This window comes from Canis aureus, chromosome 18 (genome assembly GCF_053574225.1).
Source record: "Canis aureus isolate CA01 chromosome 18, VMU_Caureus_v.1.0, whole genome shotgun sequence".
In the NCBI taxonomy this organism is placed as follows: domain Eukaryota; kingdom Metazoa; phylum Chordata; class Mammalia; order Carnivora; family Canidae; genus Canis; species Canis aureus.
Genome location: NC_135628.1, coordinates 53,122,607 through 53,144,456, shown reverse-complemented (window position 1 = coordinate 53,144,456; position 21,850 = coordinate 53,122,607). Strand labels below are relative to the sequence as shown.

General features: G+C 44.5%; 1 protein-coding gene and 1 long non-coding RNA gene across 2 annotated transcripts; one reads left to right on the top strand and one right to left on the bottom strand.

Annotated features, from left to right (window-relative positions):
- Positions 1-9,408: 9,408 nt before the first annotated feature.
- On the bottom strand, positions 9,409-20,700 carry GARIN1A (golgi associated RAB2 interactor 1A). The gene is made up of 5 exons (XM_077857243.1): positions 20,428-20,700; positions 16,845-17,029; positions 15,666-15,915; positions 13,836-13,954; positions 9,409-9,774 (listed from the first exon to the last, which is right to left on the bottom strand). Exons 1-5 carry the CDS (start codon positions 20,578-20,580, stop codon positions 9,579-9,581), a joined length of 903 nt encoding a protein of 300 aa, XP_077713369.1. The 5' UTR covers positions 20,581-20,700; the 3' UTR covers positions 9,409-9,578.
- Positions 17,674-20,646, top strand: LOC144289041 (uncharacterized). The gene is made up of 2 exons (XR_013357115.1): positions 17,674-17,876; positions 20,337-20,646. It is a non-coding gene; the product is annotated as an uncharacterized LOC144289041 (long non-coding RNA).
- Positions 20,701-21,850: the final 1,150 nt, after the last annotated feature.

Below are 21,850 nucleotides of genomic sequence, written 5' to 3'. Positions count from 1 at the left end.
GGTGGGAGTTGGTAGATGGAAAATACTGAGGAGTAAGGGAGATTCTGGTGAATTTGACTTAATGGGATTCTTGATGAAAATAAGACCTCTGTGTTTTGTTTTCTAAATCAAAGGCCCTTGATTCTGAGAGCTTAGTGAATTCCTTAGTATCCTCAGGATGCACTTCGAGACCACTCATTTCTACACTTTTGGTGTCCCCGGGATCTCTGCTTCCTCTACCTGCTGTCTCATCAATAACACTAGACTCTTAATTGACCAGCTGTTATTTTTTGTAAGATGCCATTTGTGAGGCTTTAATCTCATTCCATCGCACATTTCAAGTGAGTCTGTCTTGATATTATTCCTTGAGGACATGTCTCTGAATTCCACTTCAGAAACTTTAAGATGCATTCTTGCATTGTTTTGACAATTGTTTTTGCAAATGTCATATCCTGGTGGGCTCTAATTGACACTGGATCACAATGTTTTGTTTCTTTTCTCCTTTAAATTATGTGTTTATTGGCTATTAAAAGCTTTACTAATCCCTCATGTGGTGATATTTTCTTTTTTTTTTAAAGATTTTATTTATTTATTCATGAGAGACACACAGAGAGAGAGAGAGAGAGGCAGAGACATAGGCAGAGGGAGAAGCAGGCTCCATGCAAGGAGCCCCACGTGGGACTTGATCCTAAGACTCCAGGATCACACCCTGGGCAGAAGGCAGGTACCAAACCGCTGAGCCATCCAGGGATCCCCTGGTGTTATTTTCTTTCTTTCTTTTTTTTTTATTTATTTTTATTTATTTTTATTTATTTATGATAGTCACAGAGAGAGAGAGAGAGAGAGAGAGAGAGAGGCAGAGACACAGGCAGAGGGAGAAGCAGGCTCCATGCACCGGGAGCCCGACGTGGGATTTGATCCCAGGTCTCCAGGATCGCGCCCTGGGCCAAAGGCAGGCGCCAAACCGCTGGGCCACCCAGGGATCCCATCTTTCTTTCTTTTTTTACCCCATAGGTCAGGAGTTCTTTTTTTAATTAATTAATTAATTAATTAATTCTTTATGATAGTCACAGAGAGAGAGAGAGGCAGAGACATAGGCAGAGGGAGAAGCAGGCTCCATGCACCGGGAGCCCGACGTGGGACTCGATCCCGGGTCTCCAGAATCTCGCCCTGGGCCAAAGGCAGGCGCTAAACCGCTGCGCCACCCAGGGTTCCCCCCCTGGTGTTATTTTCATCTAAGAAATAGTTTGAGGAATCATTTTAATGATGAAGTCCATTCAGCAAAGGCCATAGTTTCTTCCCTTGTTGGGGGGTGTTGGGGTTGGGAAGAACGATGTGGGGCACCAGGGCTGACTATGGCAGAAACAGGTTTATTTAACAAGCTTTACTTGGGTGTCTAGCAGGAACCAGTTATTGGAGGATACACAAACGAGTAAGATACCAATGGTTGACATATTTGCCTACACAGCATCCATTTTTCTGGGAACAGTGTCACAGTTACACTTCAGGGCTGTAAGCAGAAAATTGACAGGTCAACCCAAGCCAAAGGGAATTCATTGGAAAACTAATGGCAGGTCTTTACCACAAATGAAAGTTAAGGGAACCAGGTTTGGGGGATAGGAGGGAACCAGAAGAGAAGCAATAGACCAGCCCAGCAATTGTCGTGTAGCCAGGGCCGCTTGGTCATAGTTCTGGAACAGGGTGAGGTCGGTGGAGGGAAGCTTACCAAGAGGAAACTTCAGGAGGAAGGGGATGACATTCCTGCTCAGTATAGAAAATTCAGCTTAAGTCTTTACAATGGACCTGAAGAGCTAGCAGGGTGAGTGACTCTTGGAACTAGTGTTACAGGATTTTTTTTCTCCATTGGTACCTGTGGATCTTGGTCACACTGCTTTGAAGAAGGAAGAGGTAGACCAGATAGAGTGGTAGGTGGCAAAGCCAAGTTTGTTGAGCAGTAGCAAAGTGATAATACGAAGCTCCGGAGGAAGGAGGGGACCTGAGACGGTTGCGCTGGAGTTCTAAATCTAGGGGTTTTAATGGGCTTGCTAGTGGGCCATTTTAATCTGATGACCCCTCCCTGAGCCTGTGATCCAATCAGGGTTTTGTCATCTATCTATCAGGTGGGAAAGGGTGGAGGGCTCCTTCCAGAGTGGCATAAAATCCTTTTAAGGGTGGTTTCTTTTTTAGGGTGGGGGTCGTTTGTCCCAGCCTGCCTGCCTTCCAGCTATCCATCACTAGGAAAGTGTTGAGAAGAAGAGGCCACCATGAAATGAGCAGTCTCTTTCTGTTCAGGAACACAGCCCATCTTGATGTGCAAAACAAAGGCAAAAGAAAAATGACATTTCCTTACTACCTATAGCCCACTGACAAGTCCTTGAGACAGGCAGAGTGACATTCCTCTAGGGATTCACCTGCCTCGATGTTAATGCTTTGTTAAGGGCAAAAGGCAATCTTAGTCCAACCGCCAGCATCCTGTATGTCTACTTTAACATATAAAAATTCCTTTGGGGATCCCTGGGTGGCGCAGCGGTTTGGCGCCTGCCTTTGGCCCAGGGCGCGATCCTGGAGACCCGGGATCGAATCCCACGTCAGGCTCCCGGTGCATGGAGCCTGCTTTTCCCTCTGCCTGTGTCTCTGCCTCTCTCTCTCTGTGACTATCATAAATAAATAAAAATTTAAAAAAATAAAAAATAAAAAAATAAAAATTCCTTTGAATACTTCCTTTATCTCTACCCTCTAAGGTACATGTTAACAATCATTCCCCAAGCATATGACCCATCAATATACACCTGAAGGGTCTCATGACTAAGGTTTTATTAGACAGTAATAAATGACCTTTTCCTAACAATAACTAGTCCCCTCAAGTCCTGGAAACTTTGCTTCCAAAATTCCTCAGGGACTCACACTAACCCTAACCCCCTCCCAACTTGAAAATATATAATGGGCCACTCCTCGTGATCCAAGCGCAGCTCTGTCTGCCCAAGGGTCCTGTCCCTGGACTTTAATAAAACCACCTTTTTGCACCAAAGACATCTCAAGAATTCTTTCTGGGCCATTGGCTCTGAACCCTAACATCTTTCCTACATCGCACCTTATGTGACTACAAGGGAGGGAGGAATTATCTCGATCTCATTCTCTTCCCTCCCTCTCACCTCCTACCTGGACTTCCCACTAGCCAAACCCACCTGGGCTCCAGAGGCAAAGGGCCCTTGAGTGTAGCCTATACAGATCAGCAAGGAGAAGAGGCAGGAACCAATGGAGAAGGGGGAGAAAGGAGGAGTGGATTTGGAGGGAGGAGAGAAGTAACTGGCACATGGAGTCACAAGGCCCAAGCTAGGATTCCTGGGACACTGAATGTTAAATGAATAAACACAAGGACAGAGAACACGACTTATTCATGCCATCGAGTGTCCCAACAGAGCATAGATTAAATCCAAGTCCTGGGTGCTGCCCTGGGTCTGCCCCTTCCAGCCATTCCAGTTTCTTCGATGGCCTCTTTGATTGTCTGAGCCATTCTCAAATGGACAGGAGGACACCAAACCCAAGCTCTTTCTGCCTCAGAGTCACTCCTGTTGCTTGCACCTGAAGAACTCTGATATACAGATTAGTACTAGAGAGTGGATTGCTGGTCATAGGTCCCCAGGGAGTTTAGTAGCCCAACAAGACAGCATAGAATGTGGCAAGATTCCAACAGTATTCTGGGGTGAGAACTTACCTGTCAATGGTCCCCAGCTCATTAAATGACCGGTTGTTGATAGCTAGGGCCACTTGACGGCAGAAGGTATCTGCTGCAAGTAGGTGCTTTCTGCCTTAGGAGCATAGTAAGGGTATGAAGAATTCCAGGACACTGGGGTACAATAGATGCTTCTAATGACACCGAATAACTTAAAAAGAACAAAAGTTAAAACAGATTTGGGTCTCTCGGTTGTTGCATTATGAAGGCTGTCAAGATCACAGCTTCCATCTGGTATCTTGTGTAAAAGAGGCACAATGTAACAGCGAGATTCCATCAGCTGGAGCAGGGATAACAGAGAAGACCTGGATGACCCAAACCCTCAGGTCTTTCTCAACACTCCCCGCTGCCCATCCCATGGGAGAGGAAGTCCATCTCTCCTTACAGGAGGGTATTGAACAATCCCCTCCATGGTATTCCGCCAGCAACCAGAATTCAATGCCATGATGCCCCAGCAGGTGTGGGTAGGTAAGTAAGTATGGGAATCAGCAAAGGGAAGAGAATATTTACCCAGGAAAACATATTGAAGTCAAGTGTGTGAATACTGATCAGGAGAACTTTTAAGGCACTCCGTCAAGGCGGGAGAGCAGAGTTTTCGATAAGGCTGATTTTACTGATATGGATGCTCTTACCAGAGATTACATCATAATTGTGCTATTTCTCACAGCGCTGTATATTTCTTAGTTTGCTGTGTTGGCTGAAGCAAAGCTAGATTCAACCTGGTTTACATTAGAGAATGAGAGGCCAGAAATTCCTTGATGTGATGTAGAAAAAGGAATTCAAAGCCTTTGGGAGACAAGAAAGTTGAGTTGGATCACGTACTTGCCATTGCCCTTGCCTGACCCCGTCCCTTTTAGAAGGCCCTGAATACTTGCACATCTCCAAGGTTTTGAGAGAGCACTAGAATGTTTAAGAGGCTGTTTCTAAGCTAGTGAACAGGATCTATAATCTCAGTGGGAAAAAAGAGAATTCTGGGGCACTCAAGGACCGGAAGCATAGTTCCGCATGATAATGAGAGCTGAGAATGGTTTGACTTTTTGAGATTCTGTGTCTGTACGTAATCAAGGGTGTTTTGGGGACATTTTTCATGCCTTCTGGCTGCCTGTGCTTCTTTTTTGGGATTTACACATTATGAGTTTCATCTCCTCAAAGGGACCAGACCTTACTTTTTCAGCCCCCCCTTTCGGCTCAGGTGCATCCTGTAAACTGAATTCCGCCAAGCAGACTAACTTGCATGAGGCCTCGACTTGGGTATGAGCAACATAAGGAGGTTAGCCCTGCACAGAGAGGTCTCCCTGGGAGGCAGGGGAAGTAGAAGCATCTGATTTTAGAACTCAGGGATGACGGACTCCAGGCCAGGGCTACAGGGGAGCTGGTGTGTGTGCAATAGTGGGGCATGGGGTCTTTTGTTGGAGCCGTCCTGCAGCCTGGCTGGGCTATCGTTCCTTGTCCTAACTGGAAGCCTTAAGCATTTCTCTCCTGCCTTTCCAGAGAGTCTGTCAGCTACTCGATATCCTTTCAGCTGTTCCTTTTATGCTTGAACTAGCTAGATTTGGCTGTTGACAACTAAAAGATCAGGACTGAGTTAGGGTCTCTAGGAATAAAATGGAGAGGCAATGATTCAGGTCATTTTTTTTTTTAATTTATTTATGATAGGCACACAGTGAGAGAGAGAGAGAGAGAGAGAGAGAGAGAGAGGCAGAGACACAGGCAGAGGGAGAAGCAGGCTCCATGCACCGGGAGCCCGACGTGGGATTCGATCCCGGGTCTCCAGGATCGCGCCCTGGGCCAAAGGCAGGCGCCAAACCGCTGCGCCACCCAGGGATCCCCATTTGCTTGTTTTTAATGGCTTCCACCTCTTATTATAACTGATGGGTATGATACTTGACCTTATCAATGGAGCTCTACGCTCCTATCACATCCTGCGTGTGCCTGTTTATAGCCTTTCTCACACCATTATGATTGTTTACACGGCCATTTCCTTGGTGGGACTAGGAACTCTTGAAGAACAGATGTCACTTGCTATTAGAGTTCTTTGCCAAGAAAAGGAGCTGACTCTAATTTAAACCAAAGGGAATTTATTGGAAGGATATGGGTTAGCTCACAGATTCAAAGGGGCAGCTGAAAAGCCAGAGCCAGAGCCAGAGCCAGAGTTGAATGCACTGCCATCAGAATAGCTCCATGGATTCAGGTAAGGGCGGCCAACTGAACATCTCATCAAATGCTGCAGCAGGCTGGGTGGTTTCTCAGGAGAAATTGAGGGGTTTCTCAAGAGAACAACTTGGAGAATGGATGACTGGTGGCCAATAATAACAAATGTGCAGCACAATGTGACTCTCTGCTCTGTTCAGAGAGGCACTCTGCCATGGGCCTCAAGCATCTCTGCTCATCCTTGCTATGTAAGCCAGATTTCAGGACCTAAATGGGTTGTTTTGCTCACTTGCATGTTTCTGGATAGGGATGAAGAGTTTTTGTTTTTTTTTTTAAGATTTTATTTATTCATGAGAGACAGAGAGGGACAGAGACATAGGCAAAGGGAGAAGCAGGCTCCCTGTGGGAAGCCCAATGCAGGACTCAATCCCTGGACCTGGAATCACGACCTGTGCTGAAGGTAGCTCAACTGCTGAGCTACCCAGGCGTCCCAGATTGCAGAGTTTTAGACAAATTGTCTTACTCTTTGTGTTTTCCTTCGAAACCATGTTTTACTCAACACTATGAAGGATTCCATTTTTTTTTTTTGAAGGATTCCATTTTGATGGGCAGACTACACAGTAGCATTTTGGGTCCCCCTTTGGTGTTAACTCAGAGTCAGTGGCCCACAGTTCTTTAAAGTTTCTGTGTTTTTTAAAATTTATTTATGATAGGCACACAGTGAGAGAGAGAGAGAGGCAGAGACACAGGCAGAGGGAGAAGCAGGCTCCATGCACTGGGAGCCCGACATGGGATTCGATCCCGGGTCTCCAGGATCATGCCCTGGGCCAAAGGCAGGCGCCAAACCGCTGCTGCCACCCAGGGATCCCAGGTCATTTGGATCATCAAGTGAAAGCTGGCTCTCATGGATACAGTTAGGGAACCACAGCTGCTCACAGCCCATCTCCTTGAATAAAGGGAAGCCTGGGATCCTTAACTAGGAACACTATTACTAATACTGTAAACTGCCTACCATGAGTGTTCCTCTTAGGCATCTCTGAAGAGACCTTGGGCCATTTACACTGATAATGTGCCCTCATGGGATCCCTGGGTGGCACAGCGGTTTAGCGCCTGCCTTTGGCCCAGGGCGCGATCCTGGAGACCCGGGATCGAATCCCACGTTGGGCTCCCGGTGCATGGAACCTGCATCTCCCTCTGCCTGTGTCTCTGCCTCTCTCTCTCTCTCTCTCTCTGTGTCTCTCTGTGACTATCATAAATAAATAAAAATTAAAAAAAAAAGATAATGTGCCCTCATAAAAGGGAAACACAGAAACTTTAAACCATTGTTCTCTTGAACAATAGGAAGAAACACAAGGAAAGTGATGTGGGCAGAGTGAAGGACATGCCACACCCTTGCAGGATGTAAATGCACTGTGCATTTAGGAAACTGCACTAAGTTTAACATGGTAGGAACTTGAGATGGGAGGGAAGCAGCCTCTGGGGAAGTAGAAAGGCTGGAGAAATACGCCTGGTCATTTCCTATCAAAGGGTTTGGCTTTTATCAAGGGTGAAGCTGTAGTCAGATTTGTGTTTCAAACAGATTGCTCTTTAGAAGTATAGAAGGGAAGTGGATTGGAAAGAAATCAGAGTTATTGGCTTTTGGAGTTAGACTGGGCTCAGATCCTGACCCCACTGCTTACTCCCTCTATGACCTTAAGCAAATTCTTGAACCCCTCTATGGCTCACATTCACCCTCTGTGAAATGTGTTAACAAGAGTATCTACTCCTGGGGCACCTGGGTGGCTCAGCCAGTTGGGCATCCATCTGCCTTCAGCTCAGGTCATGATCCCAGGGGCCTGGGGTTGAGCCCCTTGTTGGGCTACCTGCTCAGCAGGGAGCCTGCTGTACTCTCTCTCTTTCTCTCTCTCAAACAAATAATATTTTAAAGAGTATCTACCTCCCAATGAGTTGTAAGGATTAAGTGATCTTTATAAAGTCTTAGCATAGGGTTTGGCACATGGTCAGTTGCTAATGAAGTTAGCTAGTGGGGCACCTGGGTGGCTCAGTGGTTGAGTGTCTGCTTTTGGCTCAGGTCATGATCCTAGGGTCCTGGAATCAAGTCCCCATCAGGCTCCCTGCATGGAGCCTGCTTCTCCCTCTTCTTGTGTCTCTGCCTCTCTCTATCTCTTATGAATAAATACATAAAATCTTTTATAATAAAATAAAATAAAACTAAAAAAAAAATAAAGTTAGCTAGTATTGTTATAATGAGGAGAGGTTGGGAGACCAGCTGGGGTTATCACAGTAATCTAGGTGAGAGCCGACGGAGTTGTAAACCAAGGCAATAGAAATGAAGGTGCAGATCCCCTAAATGTTTGTAAAACACACTGTATCAGTGGAGTTGATTGACCCTTCATGCAGGGGCGCTTTAAGAGCAGCATGGATATGTCACTAGTGATACTAGGACCACAGGCATAAGCTGGGAAGCAAGGTTACCCTTCACATCAGCCTCCAAGTTCTACTCTCAGACTGCTCTCAGTCCCTCATCAGCACTTGCTCAGCTTCACTGTAACATGCTGGAAGGAAATTTTTTTTGTTTTTCTTTTTATGGGAGACAAGAAGAAACCCACAAACATTAGGCATCCTCTCAGCTCATGTCTTTGCTGACCCAGTCAGGCCAGGATTTACCACTCAGCCCACCCAAGTGTGCTCAAGGGGAGAATGGCTGTGTTCTTTTTCCCTCCATCACACTATTTCCACTCATGTGAACTCTAGAAAAGAAGTGCCCCTGGCCTTGATTTGCAGGCCAGTGGTTTAACCACCATGTCGACCTTAATGGCTTTTTTGTGTCTCCAGAATAGGGCTCAGTATCTCTCCCGCATCCTCCCTCAAGGCAGGTAGCTTGTCCATCTCCTTCTCTCTAACATACCCAGCATCAAGCTCAGTGTCTGACATCTAGCAGGAGCCTGATGAATATTTCTGGAATCTTGTGGTAATATTTTCCAAGTGATTATCTGCCATTGGTCCAGAGGTTGGCCCAAGCTCCTGCTCTGTCTCTGATATACACAGTTACTGTATCTTCCAGGTTGCTTCCATTAGGTCCAGGGTAGGAAGCACCAAAACAAGTAGGACTTCCAGTGACAGGTGGTCATCGTCATCCCTACCAGAAGCCACATCTTTATTAGCAATCAAGCTTTGCACGGCCCAGGGTGAGCCTTCATATCTATACATTAACATGGCAGTTGGGGTGGTAAAGGCTCACTTTGTTGCTTGAGGTAAGTGGGGCAATGCAAAGTTATCTCCCAGTTGGTCAGCATCACTCTCAGGATTTCTTTCACTTTGGGCTTGTAGCAGTTCTGCCTCTGATTCCCCTGCCCTTCTGAAAGGGGAAGTTGAGTTTCTCCCCCTGGCCCTTTCCTCCAGACTAGATATTTTGGCTTTGCTTGGCTGCTCTGGGGTTTCAACTTAGCAGAACATTTTCCCCACTTACCTCCCTAGAGGGTGAGATTCTGCTCCTAATAAGTCCATCCCGAGCCTGAAGCCCCACAGAGCACAACCTCTAACAATTAGGAACTCACTTGGAGGTTTATTGGTGGAAGTACAGAAGCACTTTGTTATAAGCACCATCATACCTCTCCCATGGTCTTTTGGCCCACAGTGGGAAAACAGCATTAAAGGAGGTTGTAGCTAGTGCACTGAATGAAGCTAGGGAAGATCACCCTGTTTTGGCCAGGTATCAGGGTCCTAAAAGGTTCTCTCCTAGGGAACTGGCAACAGGAGCCTGCAGGAAGTGTTCATCTGGATTCTCTTGTTCCCAGAGACTGTGGCTCAAGGCAGCTCTCATGGGTATGTTCAAATTGACTGGAGATACCACTCTTGCGGGTGTCTGATAGCTGTCCAAATTGTCTATTTTGATGGCAACATTGGTGTTACTGTTGGAGCCCAGAAATTGAGGTCGTTGGAAGCAATAAAAGAAAAAAAAAAAAAGCATTGTTAGGAATTTAATTTAAAAACTGTTTTAAAATTATGTTATTTCCTGTACACGTGCCTTGAACATAGATGTGAATGTGGCAATGATTGGCAGTGACACATGCATATACAGTATAATATATCAAGAGTGACTTGAGCAGAGAAAGCCCAGCAGGCAAGAGGCTCAAGCTAAGGCCTGCTCTGCTGGAGTGGAACAGACACCCCTCCAAACCTTAGGTGTCGCATTTATATGTCGTGAACCTAATGTGTTAAGACTCAAAGGTGAGATCTGAGCCCACTGGGATCTGCCTGATGCCTACTATAAACTGCCAGGCAGCAGCCTAAGCCAAAGAAAACCTTAAGACAATTCTCTGAAACATTAACAACTTAAAAAAAGTCACAGCCACTTAATGTGTCTAGAAAAACAGTGTAGCCAAATTTTTAAAAATTTTGATTCTAAGTGAGATACATGCTCATTTTAAATTAAAAAAAAGGGGGGGGGACCATAAAAAAGCACAAAAATAAATAAATAAAAATCACTCACACTGTAACTATTCAAAGAGGAATGCACTGAGTTTTTTTTTAAGTGAAACTAATTTTAGAGTTATGTAGCTAGCACTTGGCAAAATGGCCGAATAATCTAAAAAAATCTTCGTATAAAACACCTAGAAATGCTAGATAAAATATAATCACATAATTTTTTTAAGACTTTATTTATTTATTCATAGACATAGAGAGAGAGGGGCAGAGACACAGGCAGAGGGAGAAGCAGGCTCCATGCAGGGAGCCCGATGTGGGACTCGATCCCGGGTCTCCAGGATCACACCCCAGGCTGCAGGCAGCACCAAACCGCTGCGCCACCAGGGCTGCCCCTAATCACATAATTTTAAAGGCATTGTTAAACCCACAAAAAGCAAAGAAAAATCCCAGGGGCCAAATATTAAAGACAGGCAAAGTGCGGGCTGAAGCTGGGGGTGCCCGAGGGACTTGTCAGTCTTTGTGCCCTGGGTATTTTCATGGCCATGAGACACAGGAGGTAAAGTCTTGGGCCCAAGCAAGGCAGGGACTTGACTGAGGTATTTGCATAAATCAGAACTCTCAAAGCCACCTTCTCTGTGAAAGGATGCACCAGAAGGAAATGCATCTGGTGCCACAGCTTCATCTATATTCACCTGGATTCTGAGTCAAAAGGAAAGTCTCTCCTGAAAATTCTTATGCTCTTTTGAAATCTGAAATGGCATATGGTCCAAGAACTCCCAAGTTGAAAAACTAATATAAAAAAATTTCTCCTGAGCCAGTAATATCTCTGAGGCACCTGACGGAAGCAAACTTATCATGGTTGGGGGTGGGGGTGGGGGGGTGGGGTGGGGAATCAACTACTTCCTACTTCTATTCAGGCTCACAGATAAAGACCTGCTGGAGAAAAAGCTCGTGATAAACAATTTCAGCTACAGAGGGCATCAAGACGCACTTGGTGTCCACATCTGTGTATGAGGGAGCAAAGAGAAGCAACAGGGCATCTGATGTATCTGAAAACAGGAGAGCTCCCAACCTCCCACAGGTTCTCAGTGGAAGTGCAGCAGGACAGTTTGAGAAGGAGGAAACTGGGAGGAAGTGCAAGGGGTCTGGCTGTGGTAAAGGCGGAAGGGGTTGGCGCAATACGTGCCTTATGAACTTTCAAAGCCATCTAACATTCTCTCTTGTAAGACACAGCCTCATACTAAGGAAAAACCATTGGAAACGGGGTCTAAATTGAGGAAGCAAAGAAAAGAGAGAGAGATCAGCTAAAGACAGGAAGAGGAACGCAGCCCCAGGAGGCCTAGAAAGCACAAGGCCGTAAACACTTCACAAAGACAACCTAGAGCCCAGACCAGAAAGCTTGACCCACCCTCGTTTCCCAAAGTTCAGAAAAATCATTTCACATCAGAAGTAACCATCAGAAGAGTAATCAAACCCTGTGAAAAATTATATAAGGAAAAAAAAGAGTATATGAAGCATAATAAATGCTTACAGACAATGAAAGCACACTAAAAAGATGAGCCAGCAAAACAAGTGAAAACCACAACTCAGCATTTCAAAATGAGCTGAAAGAAATTAAGAAAGTGATAGAATATATGAAAGAACAACACAACTCAGAATTTAAAAGGTTTATAAACATGGTGATAAAACTGAAGAATTAGACATTTTTAAAGAAATGAAGATTTCCAAAATGAAGCCTAAACCAGAAAGAATACAAGAGCATACAAAGCGGATAATGCCCTAAGAGAAATAAAGGGACAAAAGCAGAAATTAAAGAAAGAAAAAAAGAGAAAGTGACAGCTCTATTAGATAAGCAAAGATGATCCAATACATATAGAGTATCCAAAGAAGATTTTATATAATTCAATAAAACTACCTTGAGATTAAAAACAAAACCAAAAACAAGCCTGGAAAGCACACATAAAGGCACACAGTGACCTGGGAGACCAACCCAGCATGACCATCATTGGCATTGGGACGGTGCCCCAGAGGGAGGCTAAGGTAGCATGGAAAGTCCTTTGTCTAAAGCTGCTGCCTTTTCCCCTCAATCTGAGAGAGAAGGGCTTCCCGGGACCACCCAGGGACCTTGAGCCATGGCCCCAGAGGTCCTGGGAGGCCCAGTAGGGAGGGGCAGAGCTCCCACTCAGGAAATCTGAAGGGTGGGAAAGATGGAAGGCAGGGTCTCTTAGGTGGCAGAGTGAAGAGGAGTTGCTTCTATGTCCAGTGGTTTGTCAAATCTAAGAGGACATTTCCTGAGGGTCAAATGTGGACCATACCAGAAAGAGAGAGTGGGAGCCAGCCTGGAGCCATGACAAGTCCTGCCCAAGGGGACTCCCTTAAAGGGCAAAGGGGCTATGACCGCTAGTGTCTGGGTGGCGTGGATGGCGGCAGAGTCAGGGTCCAAGAGGTGGTGGCCAGATGAAAGGAAGGTGTCAGAGCATCACCAGAGTTGCAGTGGGGCATGAGAGGAGTATCAGGTATGGGACTTCAAAGAACCCAAGAAAGCTCCTAAGAGAAAAAGTGAGCTTTCAAATTAAGAAAGAGAACAAGAGGAGTGACAACCCAGTGCCCACTATAAAGGACCATCTGAACATGAGGCCAGGCTGAGGGAAGGTGCAAACAGTTCAGAGTTTTTGATCATTATTAGGCACCAGACATTTTAATTTCAGAATTGAGAACCAGCTTTTATCTAGGGGCAGGAAGAAAACTTTTCCCACTGAAGAAATTGTAAAGGGAAAGCAATGGGACGCCCGGGTGGCTCAGCTGTTTAGCACCGCCTTCAGCCCAGGGTGTGATCCTGGAGTCCTGGGATCGAGTCCCACATTGGGATCTCTGTGTGGAGCCTGCTTCTCCCTCTACCTGTGTCTCTGCCTCTCTCTCTCTCTTTGTCTCTAATGAATGAATAAATAAAATTTAAAAAAAAGGGGGGAAACAAAAATACATTTACATTTTGATTACACCCTTCAAGTAGTAATTGTTCAATGTATTAGTTGCATGTTTTTGCTTTTGTTTTCCATCACTTGTTGCATAGAGTCCAATATAATTACTTAGCAAATTAGTAAATGGTGTTGGAGCCATCTCCACTTTGGCCTACTGTTTATTCTGTCCATCTTACAGAACAGATAAGTGAGGTAAAGAGAACTCAGAACTGTCTTACCCAGGGAATCCTGATGAGCTGGGACTGGAGATAGTGAATATTTAACTCCCTAAGCCTGTTTTATTAGCTTAACTTTCTTCGAATTAATTTACTCATCTCTCGTTCCTTTTATTGAGCACTGTCTATATGAAAGCACTACAATTTGCCTAGGATATATTCAGACCAATCAGCCACAAACCCTGTTTTCAAGGACAGGCTTATAATAAAAATAAGGGGAGAAGTCATTCACATAATTATCTAGAATAAAAAGAAGGAACTGAGATAATTTGGCAGAGGGTGTCACTGACACCACCCATGGCTCAGTGCTGCGGGAAGGGATATTGGAGCAACCGGTGTGGAGGACCCCACCTGTCTGCTGTGAGCTGGGGTCTTCCTGAGATATTCGAGAAACTGCCACTGGTCTGCTCAGCTGCCAACAGCATGAAGTTTTCGCTGGGCTGAGTGGATGACGGGAGGCTGCTTTCAGGCTGGGTGGAGAAATTTACAGTCAGATAACCAGGTCTGCCCTCGGACAGTTCTTGACCTCCTCAGGCCAGAACCTTGAAGGAACTCACTTGAATCTTCCGGCCTACACCTGGGAAACTACACCTGGGCCTACACCTGGGAAATGTCCCTTAAACATTAAACCTCAGAATCCTCAGACCACAATTGAACCATGGCAGGATCACCTCCTCTCTCTGATGGGCTACTATGGCTCCTGCTCACAAACATTAAGAGGCCATAGGATACCTAATTCCACAAGAGGAACGTGTTTAGATACTAAAATCTGAAAGTCTTAGGCAATCCAGCCTATTAAGTTCTTTCTTTCTGTGCCTCTTCCCTAAGCAGGTCCAGGAAAAGCCTTCTGTATGTTGGAAGGCATTGCAGAGTATACTTCTGCATGAGCTTGCTTCCTGGAAATAATCTGGCCATATATATCAAGAGCCTTAAAAATGTTCATACCCTTTGAATTCTAATAATCTATTCTGAGAAACAATCAGAAATGTGGACCATACACATAAATGCTTGTTTTAACATCACTTACAATAATGAAAAGTTAGAAACAATTCGAAGTGGCTGATAATAGGAGAATGGCAAAGTGAATTTTAATTCATTCATACAACTACTGAACAGCATGAAATTATCAAAATGATGTGCATAAAGAGCTTTAAAAAGAAATGGAAAAATGCTTCTGATGTAATCTAAGTCGAAAAAGCAACATTCAGAAACATTATATATTTAATATCCTCAAATCTATAAAGTAAAAATTAATTTAAAATGGAAAACTGTTTAAGAAACAAAACGAATGAACAGAGGGAAAGAAAGAGGCAAAACCAGGAAACAGACTCTTAACAATAGACAACAAATTGAGGGTTGCTTGAGGGGTGGGTGGGGATGGGTTAAAAGGTTGATGGGGATTAAGGAGGACACTTGTGATGAGCACCAGGTGCTGTAAGTGTGTGATGCATTACTAAATTCTACACTTGAAACTAGTAGAAACCAGTATTACACTGTATGCCAACTAACTGGAATTTAAATAAAAACTTGGAGAAGATAGGTAGATAGATAGATAGATAGATAGATAGATAGATAGATAGATAGATAGATAGATGATAGATAGATAGAACCTGGATAAGATGGACTCTTAGCAAATTCAATCTAGCCTCTAACCTTTAAAGAATAAATGTTTTCAAAGTTTTGAAATACTCAATGATGTGAAAGCACATGCAAAATTCTTCAGTTGATGTTAAGAAGACAGCATAACTTTAATGCCAAATCTAATAAAAAAAATCAAACAATAAAAAAGAAAAAGAATAATAAATAAAATGGAAGACTGGAAAGGAAAAGAAATATGCAGAATGTTCCAAGTGATTTGCGTGGGGTTGGGAAAAAGTGGGAGAAATTGTTCTATAATTTTCTAATTTTCTTCAGTGAGTATTATCTCTTTATAATATTGGGAGGGGAAAACCCGACGAAACAATTTTTAAGTGAGTTAAGCACTTTATAGCTCTTTTTTAGGAAAAGTAAATGAATTTGCTTTTCATGTTTGTAGACCTCAGTTCAGGGTGTGTGCCTCATTGGCCATGGAAAATGGAGTTGGTCCCTACAACACTAGACTCTAATATCCATCATCCTCTGAGGTGCCGTGCGCCCTGTGCCCCCGACTCGCTGTAGGTCTTGGCTGGAAGCCTCACTTACTGTTGTTGAAGTGGAGCTGTTGGACATTTTGGGCACCAGGCAGTGAGTGAATTGGATTCTCGGGTCTTTGGTGGTGATGGACAGACCTTTCTGCAGAATTTTCACCAAGCGGATCCAGAATTGAAACACAGCCTCTGGATGTTTTTCGTGGAGCCTCAGGTAGTAGATCTTTTCAGTCACGGTCCTAACCCTCAGGATGCGTTGGAGCCGGTCACAGATTTGTAGCTCCACAAACTTCAGGGGGAGAATCCTAGACACAACCAGGAAATTCCCATAGCAAAAAGCTCACCAGTTCAATCAATCATGTGGTGCCTACCTCACACTTGGCCCATCCTCATTAGGCTCCCTCCTATCTCTGCTTGAGTGGGTTAGGGGAGATGCCCCTGGGAGAAAGCTCGAAGCCTACAAGGGGGAATGATTACCAAGAACAACTCTTCTCTGACTTCCAGGGCCTTTGTCACTAAAGAACCTGCCCACATCAATAATAATGGCTGATAGTCGTTGCATAACATCTCATTCAATCCTTACAACAACCCTTTGATGAAAGAAAGATATTATTAATTCCATTTTATAGATGTTGAAACTGAGGGCCAGAACAGCTAACTGATCTGCGAAAGTTTAGATCTTCATAAGTAGGACCCGCAACTGAGGTGTTCTGACTCCATTTCCAGATCTCTGCCCCAAATCCTAGTTAGCTGTGTTGAGAGTAAGAAGAATGAATGTTCTATACATCCAGTAGGTTTTTTTTCAATTTGAATATTCCATAATCCCATCTGATTTTCATACCCCTCACCTTTTGGGGGGAGGGGAACCCTCTAAGTCTATAAATATACATAGATTTTTATATCTATAAAGACAATATACAAATAAAAATATGAATATATAAATATAGAGATAAATAAATATTAAATAAATCAATAGCAATAAATATAAATAAATAAATAAATAAGAGCCAAGATCCTCAAAGACCAGGCTGAGACAGGGACTAGTACTCTATACCCATAGCACCAAGCACAGTGCCTAGTACACTCAGACACTAAATAAACATTTGTTAAATTAATGAATGAATTCTACATAGTTTATACATGAACACACTGTCCTTTCTTTTATCTAAAATCCAACTGCAAAACAATGCGGTCATCCCACCTCTTCTGGCCCCTCCCTCAAGCCTTACTTTACCTGCTGAGGGTGACCTCTGGAGCACAATCAGGCGTGCTCCAGGAGGGAAACTGACCCCGGGGCCAGGTGACGTTGGCCATCAGGAGGACGTTGGGAAGTGGCAAGGAGGGCACCGAGGAGGTCACCCCAAGGATCACAGTGGTAGACCCTTCATAGACATCCATCCAATTCCCGGGCTTAGTGACCTAGAAATCAGCCCCAGGTACATAGGTCAGAGAGAAGCAGAAGACAGGGTGGACAAATACAAGTGCTGCAGCACTTCAACTTGGTGACATGCTTAGAGCACCTGGGTTTCTTGCAGGTGTGCAGTATATTGGGCTGGGCCATGATCAGCATCCATCTTTGTGTGGGTTTCCCCAGACAAATCAGTTTACTGGTAACAGGAAACTGTGTTACCCTTCTTTGTGTCCTCTGTTTTATCTAGCTTTAAAGATTTTTATTTATTTATTTATTTGAAATGGGGAGGGGGGCAAAGGAGAAAGGGGAAGGACAAGCATACTCCCACACTGATCAGGGAGCCCTTTGTGGGGCTGGATCCCACAACCCTGAGATCATAACCTGACCAAAATCAAGAGTCTACCTCACGCTTGGCCCAACCTCATTAGGTATAACATTTATTTAATGTTAAAAAGATGCATTAGTAAGAAAAAGCTGAGAGACATCGACATTTTACTCCTTCATCCTTGGGTTGAAGAAGCCAGCCAGGTTTCTAATGATCTGGAAGGGAGATTGTGTAAAGAAAGTTCTAGAAGAGGAGGAGAGTGAGGTAAGAGCTATTGAATGGCACCAAAAAAAAAAAAAAAAAAAAAGAGCTATTGAATGGGGAAGACTCAGGCAGCCCAGCATCAGGGAGGGCCCAGGTTGTTGCCGGATCTTGAATAAACTTAAGAACCTGTTTTCTTGCAGCATCTGAGGCTGTGGAAAGACAGGGAGACTGGATGCTTGGCACTGGACACAGCGTTTCAGCTAAGACACCCCCACCTCACTGTCCAGAGTGGGCAGAGAAGCCTCCAAGGAACCACAGGGATCAGGGTAAGGAACATTTGAAGGGTGACCCCTATGTTCCCAAGACCAGAGGACCTAGTCCCAATGTTCTAGACTTTGTAGGACCATCAGAACCATTTCACAGCCATGTTCACTGGGGACAAGAGGAAAGCCACAGGAAGGACTGAAATTTAAGTTCCCGCAAACCTAACTAGAGGGTGCTCCTAGAAAAGTCTATTTTTATTTTGAAGGAAGAAAAAAATATTTCTTGGAGCCCATGTTGTGGAATGAGAGTCATATATGTATTATAAAACACAGGGCTGCACATATTAAAAGTAAGTGCTAAATAAATGTTCTTGGGTGATACTTCTTTTTTTTTTAATTTTATTTATTTATTCATGAGAATACACAGAGAGGAGAGAGAAGCAGAGACACAGGCAGAGGGAGACGCAGGCTCCATGCAGGGAGCCTGATGTGGGACTCGATTCTGGGTCTCCAGGATCACACCCTGGGCTGAAGGCGGCACTAAACCGCTGAGCCACCGGGGCATCACCGGGGCTCTTGGGTGATGCTTCTTAGAGGTGATAGCAGAGGGGTGATTCTGAGGAGAGGGGAGAAAGAGAGCCACCTAACTGTGTAACTTGGATCCTTTCGAGTAAACATTTTTAAAAAGATTTATTTAATCTATTTAATATACAGTGAGCATGAGTGAGGGGGGCAGAGGAGGAGGGAGAGAGAATCTTAGACTTTGTGCTGAGCATGGAGCCCAATGCTGCGCTCGATCCCACGACCCCAAGATCACAACCAGGGGGCAGCCCAGTGGCTCAGCGGTTTAGTGCCGCCTTCAGCCCAGGGCATGATCCTGGAGACCTGGGATCGAGTCCCACATTGGGCTCCCTGATGGAGCCTGCTTCTCCCTCTGCCTGTGTCTCTGCCTCTCTCTCTCTCTCCTCTCTCTGTGTTTCTCATGAATAAATAAATAAAATCTTTAATAATAATAAAAAAAAAAGATTACAACCAGGGCAGAAACCAAGAATACAATGCTCAATTGACTGTGCCACCCAGGTGCCCCTCAAACTTTTAATTCCCCCATGGGGCAGCTTCAGCAGGCAGGCTTTTCTCCTCCCTAGTACAGTCTGAGTTTTCTGCTGCCCGAGTTGCTACGTATCCATCCAGAGAATCTAAACAATTTTAATATCAGGTCAAAGGGAACATATTAAGAGAGTAAACCTCCTGTCAAAATATCACACCTAAATAGAAAGGACTGGAATTTGGTATCCTGAGTCTGAATTTCCTTCTCCACCGAGACTGTGTTAGGAAGGAGCACACCTTCCACTAGGTTGCCAGCTGATGGCCCCACTGTGCAGCCCCCTGGAGTAGTGCAGGAACCAGGGAGCACCAGGAGCCATGAACTGGCTCTCTGAAATCTGGGGGACTTTGTAAGGGAGGAGCTTGCTGTTGTGTGAATGCGTCTCCAAGCTAAGCTCAAATTGTCTCCACCCTCTCCTGTAACTCCTCATTGCTTTATGACTCCGTCACAGGGATTCCTGACTGCAGACCCTCCCTGTGCATTCCAGCCTCCTGCCTTTACCCAGGTCCTCGAAGTACCTTGGCCTGAATGTCCTCCCCCTGCTCTTCCACTTACCAGAGTCTCAGCAATACCTCAAAGAATGGTGTAACCCCCTCTTTGGGGGAGGCTTCTTCAACTGCCAAAGTCGAAAGAGGGCTCTGAACTCCCTAGACACTGGCGCCCCTCTCTCTGCTCATGCTTTAGGGATCAGCAGTTCCAAACCACCCGACAGAGCTTTCTTAGCAGTTACCATTTTATAACATGCCCTCTAAATTGACAAATTCATAAGCTCCTTGGCCAGGGACACTATCTAATCTCTCTTTACATCTTCTGCCCCACACACAGCACACAGTTTGCTAACTGAGGAGCTGGTTATGCCACACCTGCAAAGCAACACAGGTGTGCAGGTCCCAGCTAGATTTCTAGAGGGAGGCGGGCAGCCCCTCAGTGAGATGTAATGCATTTTTTAAAAGTAAAATTTACCCCCAATGTGGGGCTTGAACTCACGACCCCAAGACTAAGAGTCACATGTTCCACCATATGCCATGTGCCAAAAGCTAAAATGACCACCCTATACTCTCAATGGCCCCATGCTTCCCAGGCCCAAAATGGTCACTTCCATTGGCCATATCACTATCCTTTAGGAGATTTAGAATTTGGGCAAGGCCAATTCTAGGGGCTTGGCTCTCCAACTAGGCTGTTTCCAAACCATCCCAGAGAGAGGAAGTTGGATTTCAGAGCAGACATTCTGAGAGGGTGCATATGGACCCTGCTTGGAGACTGAGCTCTAATGTACCCTTTTGCAGGGTATAATTCTATTTCCTGAAAGCCTATGACTTGCGGGGAGCCCCATGATGTTGTAGGCATAAACTGAGCTGAATTTGGGATCCAGACCCTCTGGTGGTCTCTAGCCATAGTGGCTTCCTTCTCCTCCCCAGGGCTTTCCAAGGCCACAGCTCCTTTGGACCAACCTTCAGGAACAAGTTTTGGAAAGGGAAAGAGAGTGGGCTCTGAGCTGCACACGGGTACCTGGATAAAGTTGCTTTCAAACACCACTGAGTCAGAGAACAAGTTGAATTCTGGAGAATGAATCAGTTGACAAAGAAGGCCATCTTCCACCCCAAGTTCCACTCCAGGGCCTGGTTCCCTGACCTCAGGTGGGAGGCCCCTAATTTTACTCATTGGTTCTTGGGAAGAATGGGCTGGGGAACATCTCTGGGGCTCCACGCAGACCCAGCCCAATTTCAAGATGTTGGTGTGACCACTGCTCCCCCCACCTCCACAGCTCCACTTCCCCTCCTGACTTACAGGCTGTCCACCAGGCCAGGGAGGGCCTGTCGGCTCACAATGGCAGGCATGACATCAAGGAATGTGATAGGTAACAAACAGGGAAGTCAAGGAAAGATTGGGGGAGCAGGGCCTTTTATCTCCCCTTCGCACTACATACTGGCAGTCATGTAGTCTTATTCCATTTTTCACTAATTCTCTCTGTATACATGAGGAAAATGACTGCACTATGGTTATGCCAAGACAGCAGTGAGCTGGCCAGAACAGCAAGGCAGGCTCCCAGGAAACCCACAGCCCTCAATCCTCTCCCCCGACAGTGAAGGCCCTCACAAAAAGTTTCTGAGTGAACTGATCACCTAAAGTCAGGCCCTCACCTTGCCAGAAAAGCTTAGGACAGAGGCAAGCAATTCACCCCCATCTCTCCTACCCCATTTCATGGGATAAAATGATTATATATATATATATATTTAATATAATATAATATTATATCATAATTTTATAATATAATAAAATAATATAATTTTATAATAAAATATTTTGTGATATTTTATTTTAATTTAATATTTATAATATTTTAATATAATTTAATTTAATATAATATTTTAATTTATAAAAATATTATATTATAATCTTATAATATATGTATTTATTTAATATATATATATTTAAACACCAGGTTGTTCACAAAGCAAAGAGGCTTATTTATTTGGAAACAGTAGGCAAATGAGAAAGTGTGGCATAGTAGTATGCTCGAGCCAGTGCAAAACAGAGATCATGAAAACTTAAATTTTCAGGATTTTGACAAAGCGGTTATTAAACACAGCCATTATTAAAAAATTAATTATATAAGCTTACACTTAAACAAATCATACAAAAACAAAGGTAATGGCCCAAACTCACCTTCTGAATTATTAATTATTTTACTACTCTCCAGAGGCTATTTATATCTATTGTACCTACGTGGTAAAAATACTCTATAATGGTGTGCTACTACTGCCTATCTCTTCTCCATGTGTGTTCAAGGAACCTCCTGTTGGTCACTGCCTTCAAACCAGCCATGTTGAGAGTTATTTACACCACAGAAACCAGTAAATTCGGGGCACTGGGGTGACTTAGTTGGTTAAACGTCTGCCTCGGCTCAGGTGGTTATCCCGAAGTCCTGGAA

Coding starts and splice junctions, on each gene's coding strand:
- GARIN1A (XM_077857243.1), bottom strand. CDS start 20,580: ATGAGTAAAATTAGGGGCCTCCCACCTGAGGTCAGGGAACCAGGCCCT. Junction 17,030..20,427: donor TTGAAAGCAACTTTATCCAG/GTACCCGTGTGC, acceptor GCTGATTTCTAG/GTCACTAAGCCCGGGAATTG. Junction 13,955..15,665: donor ACAGCTCCACTTCAACAACA/GTAAGTGAGGCT, acceptor TTCTCCACCCAG/CCTGAAAGCAGCCTCCCGTC.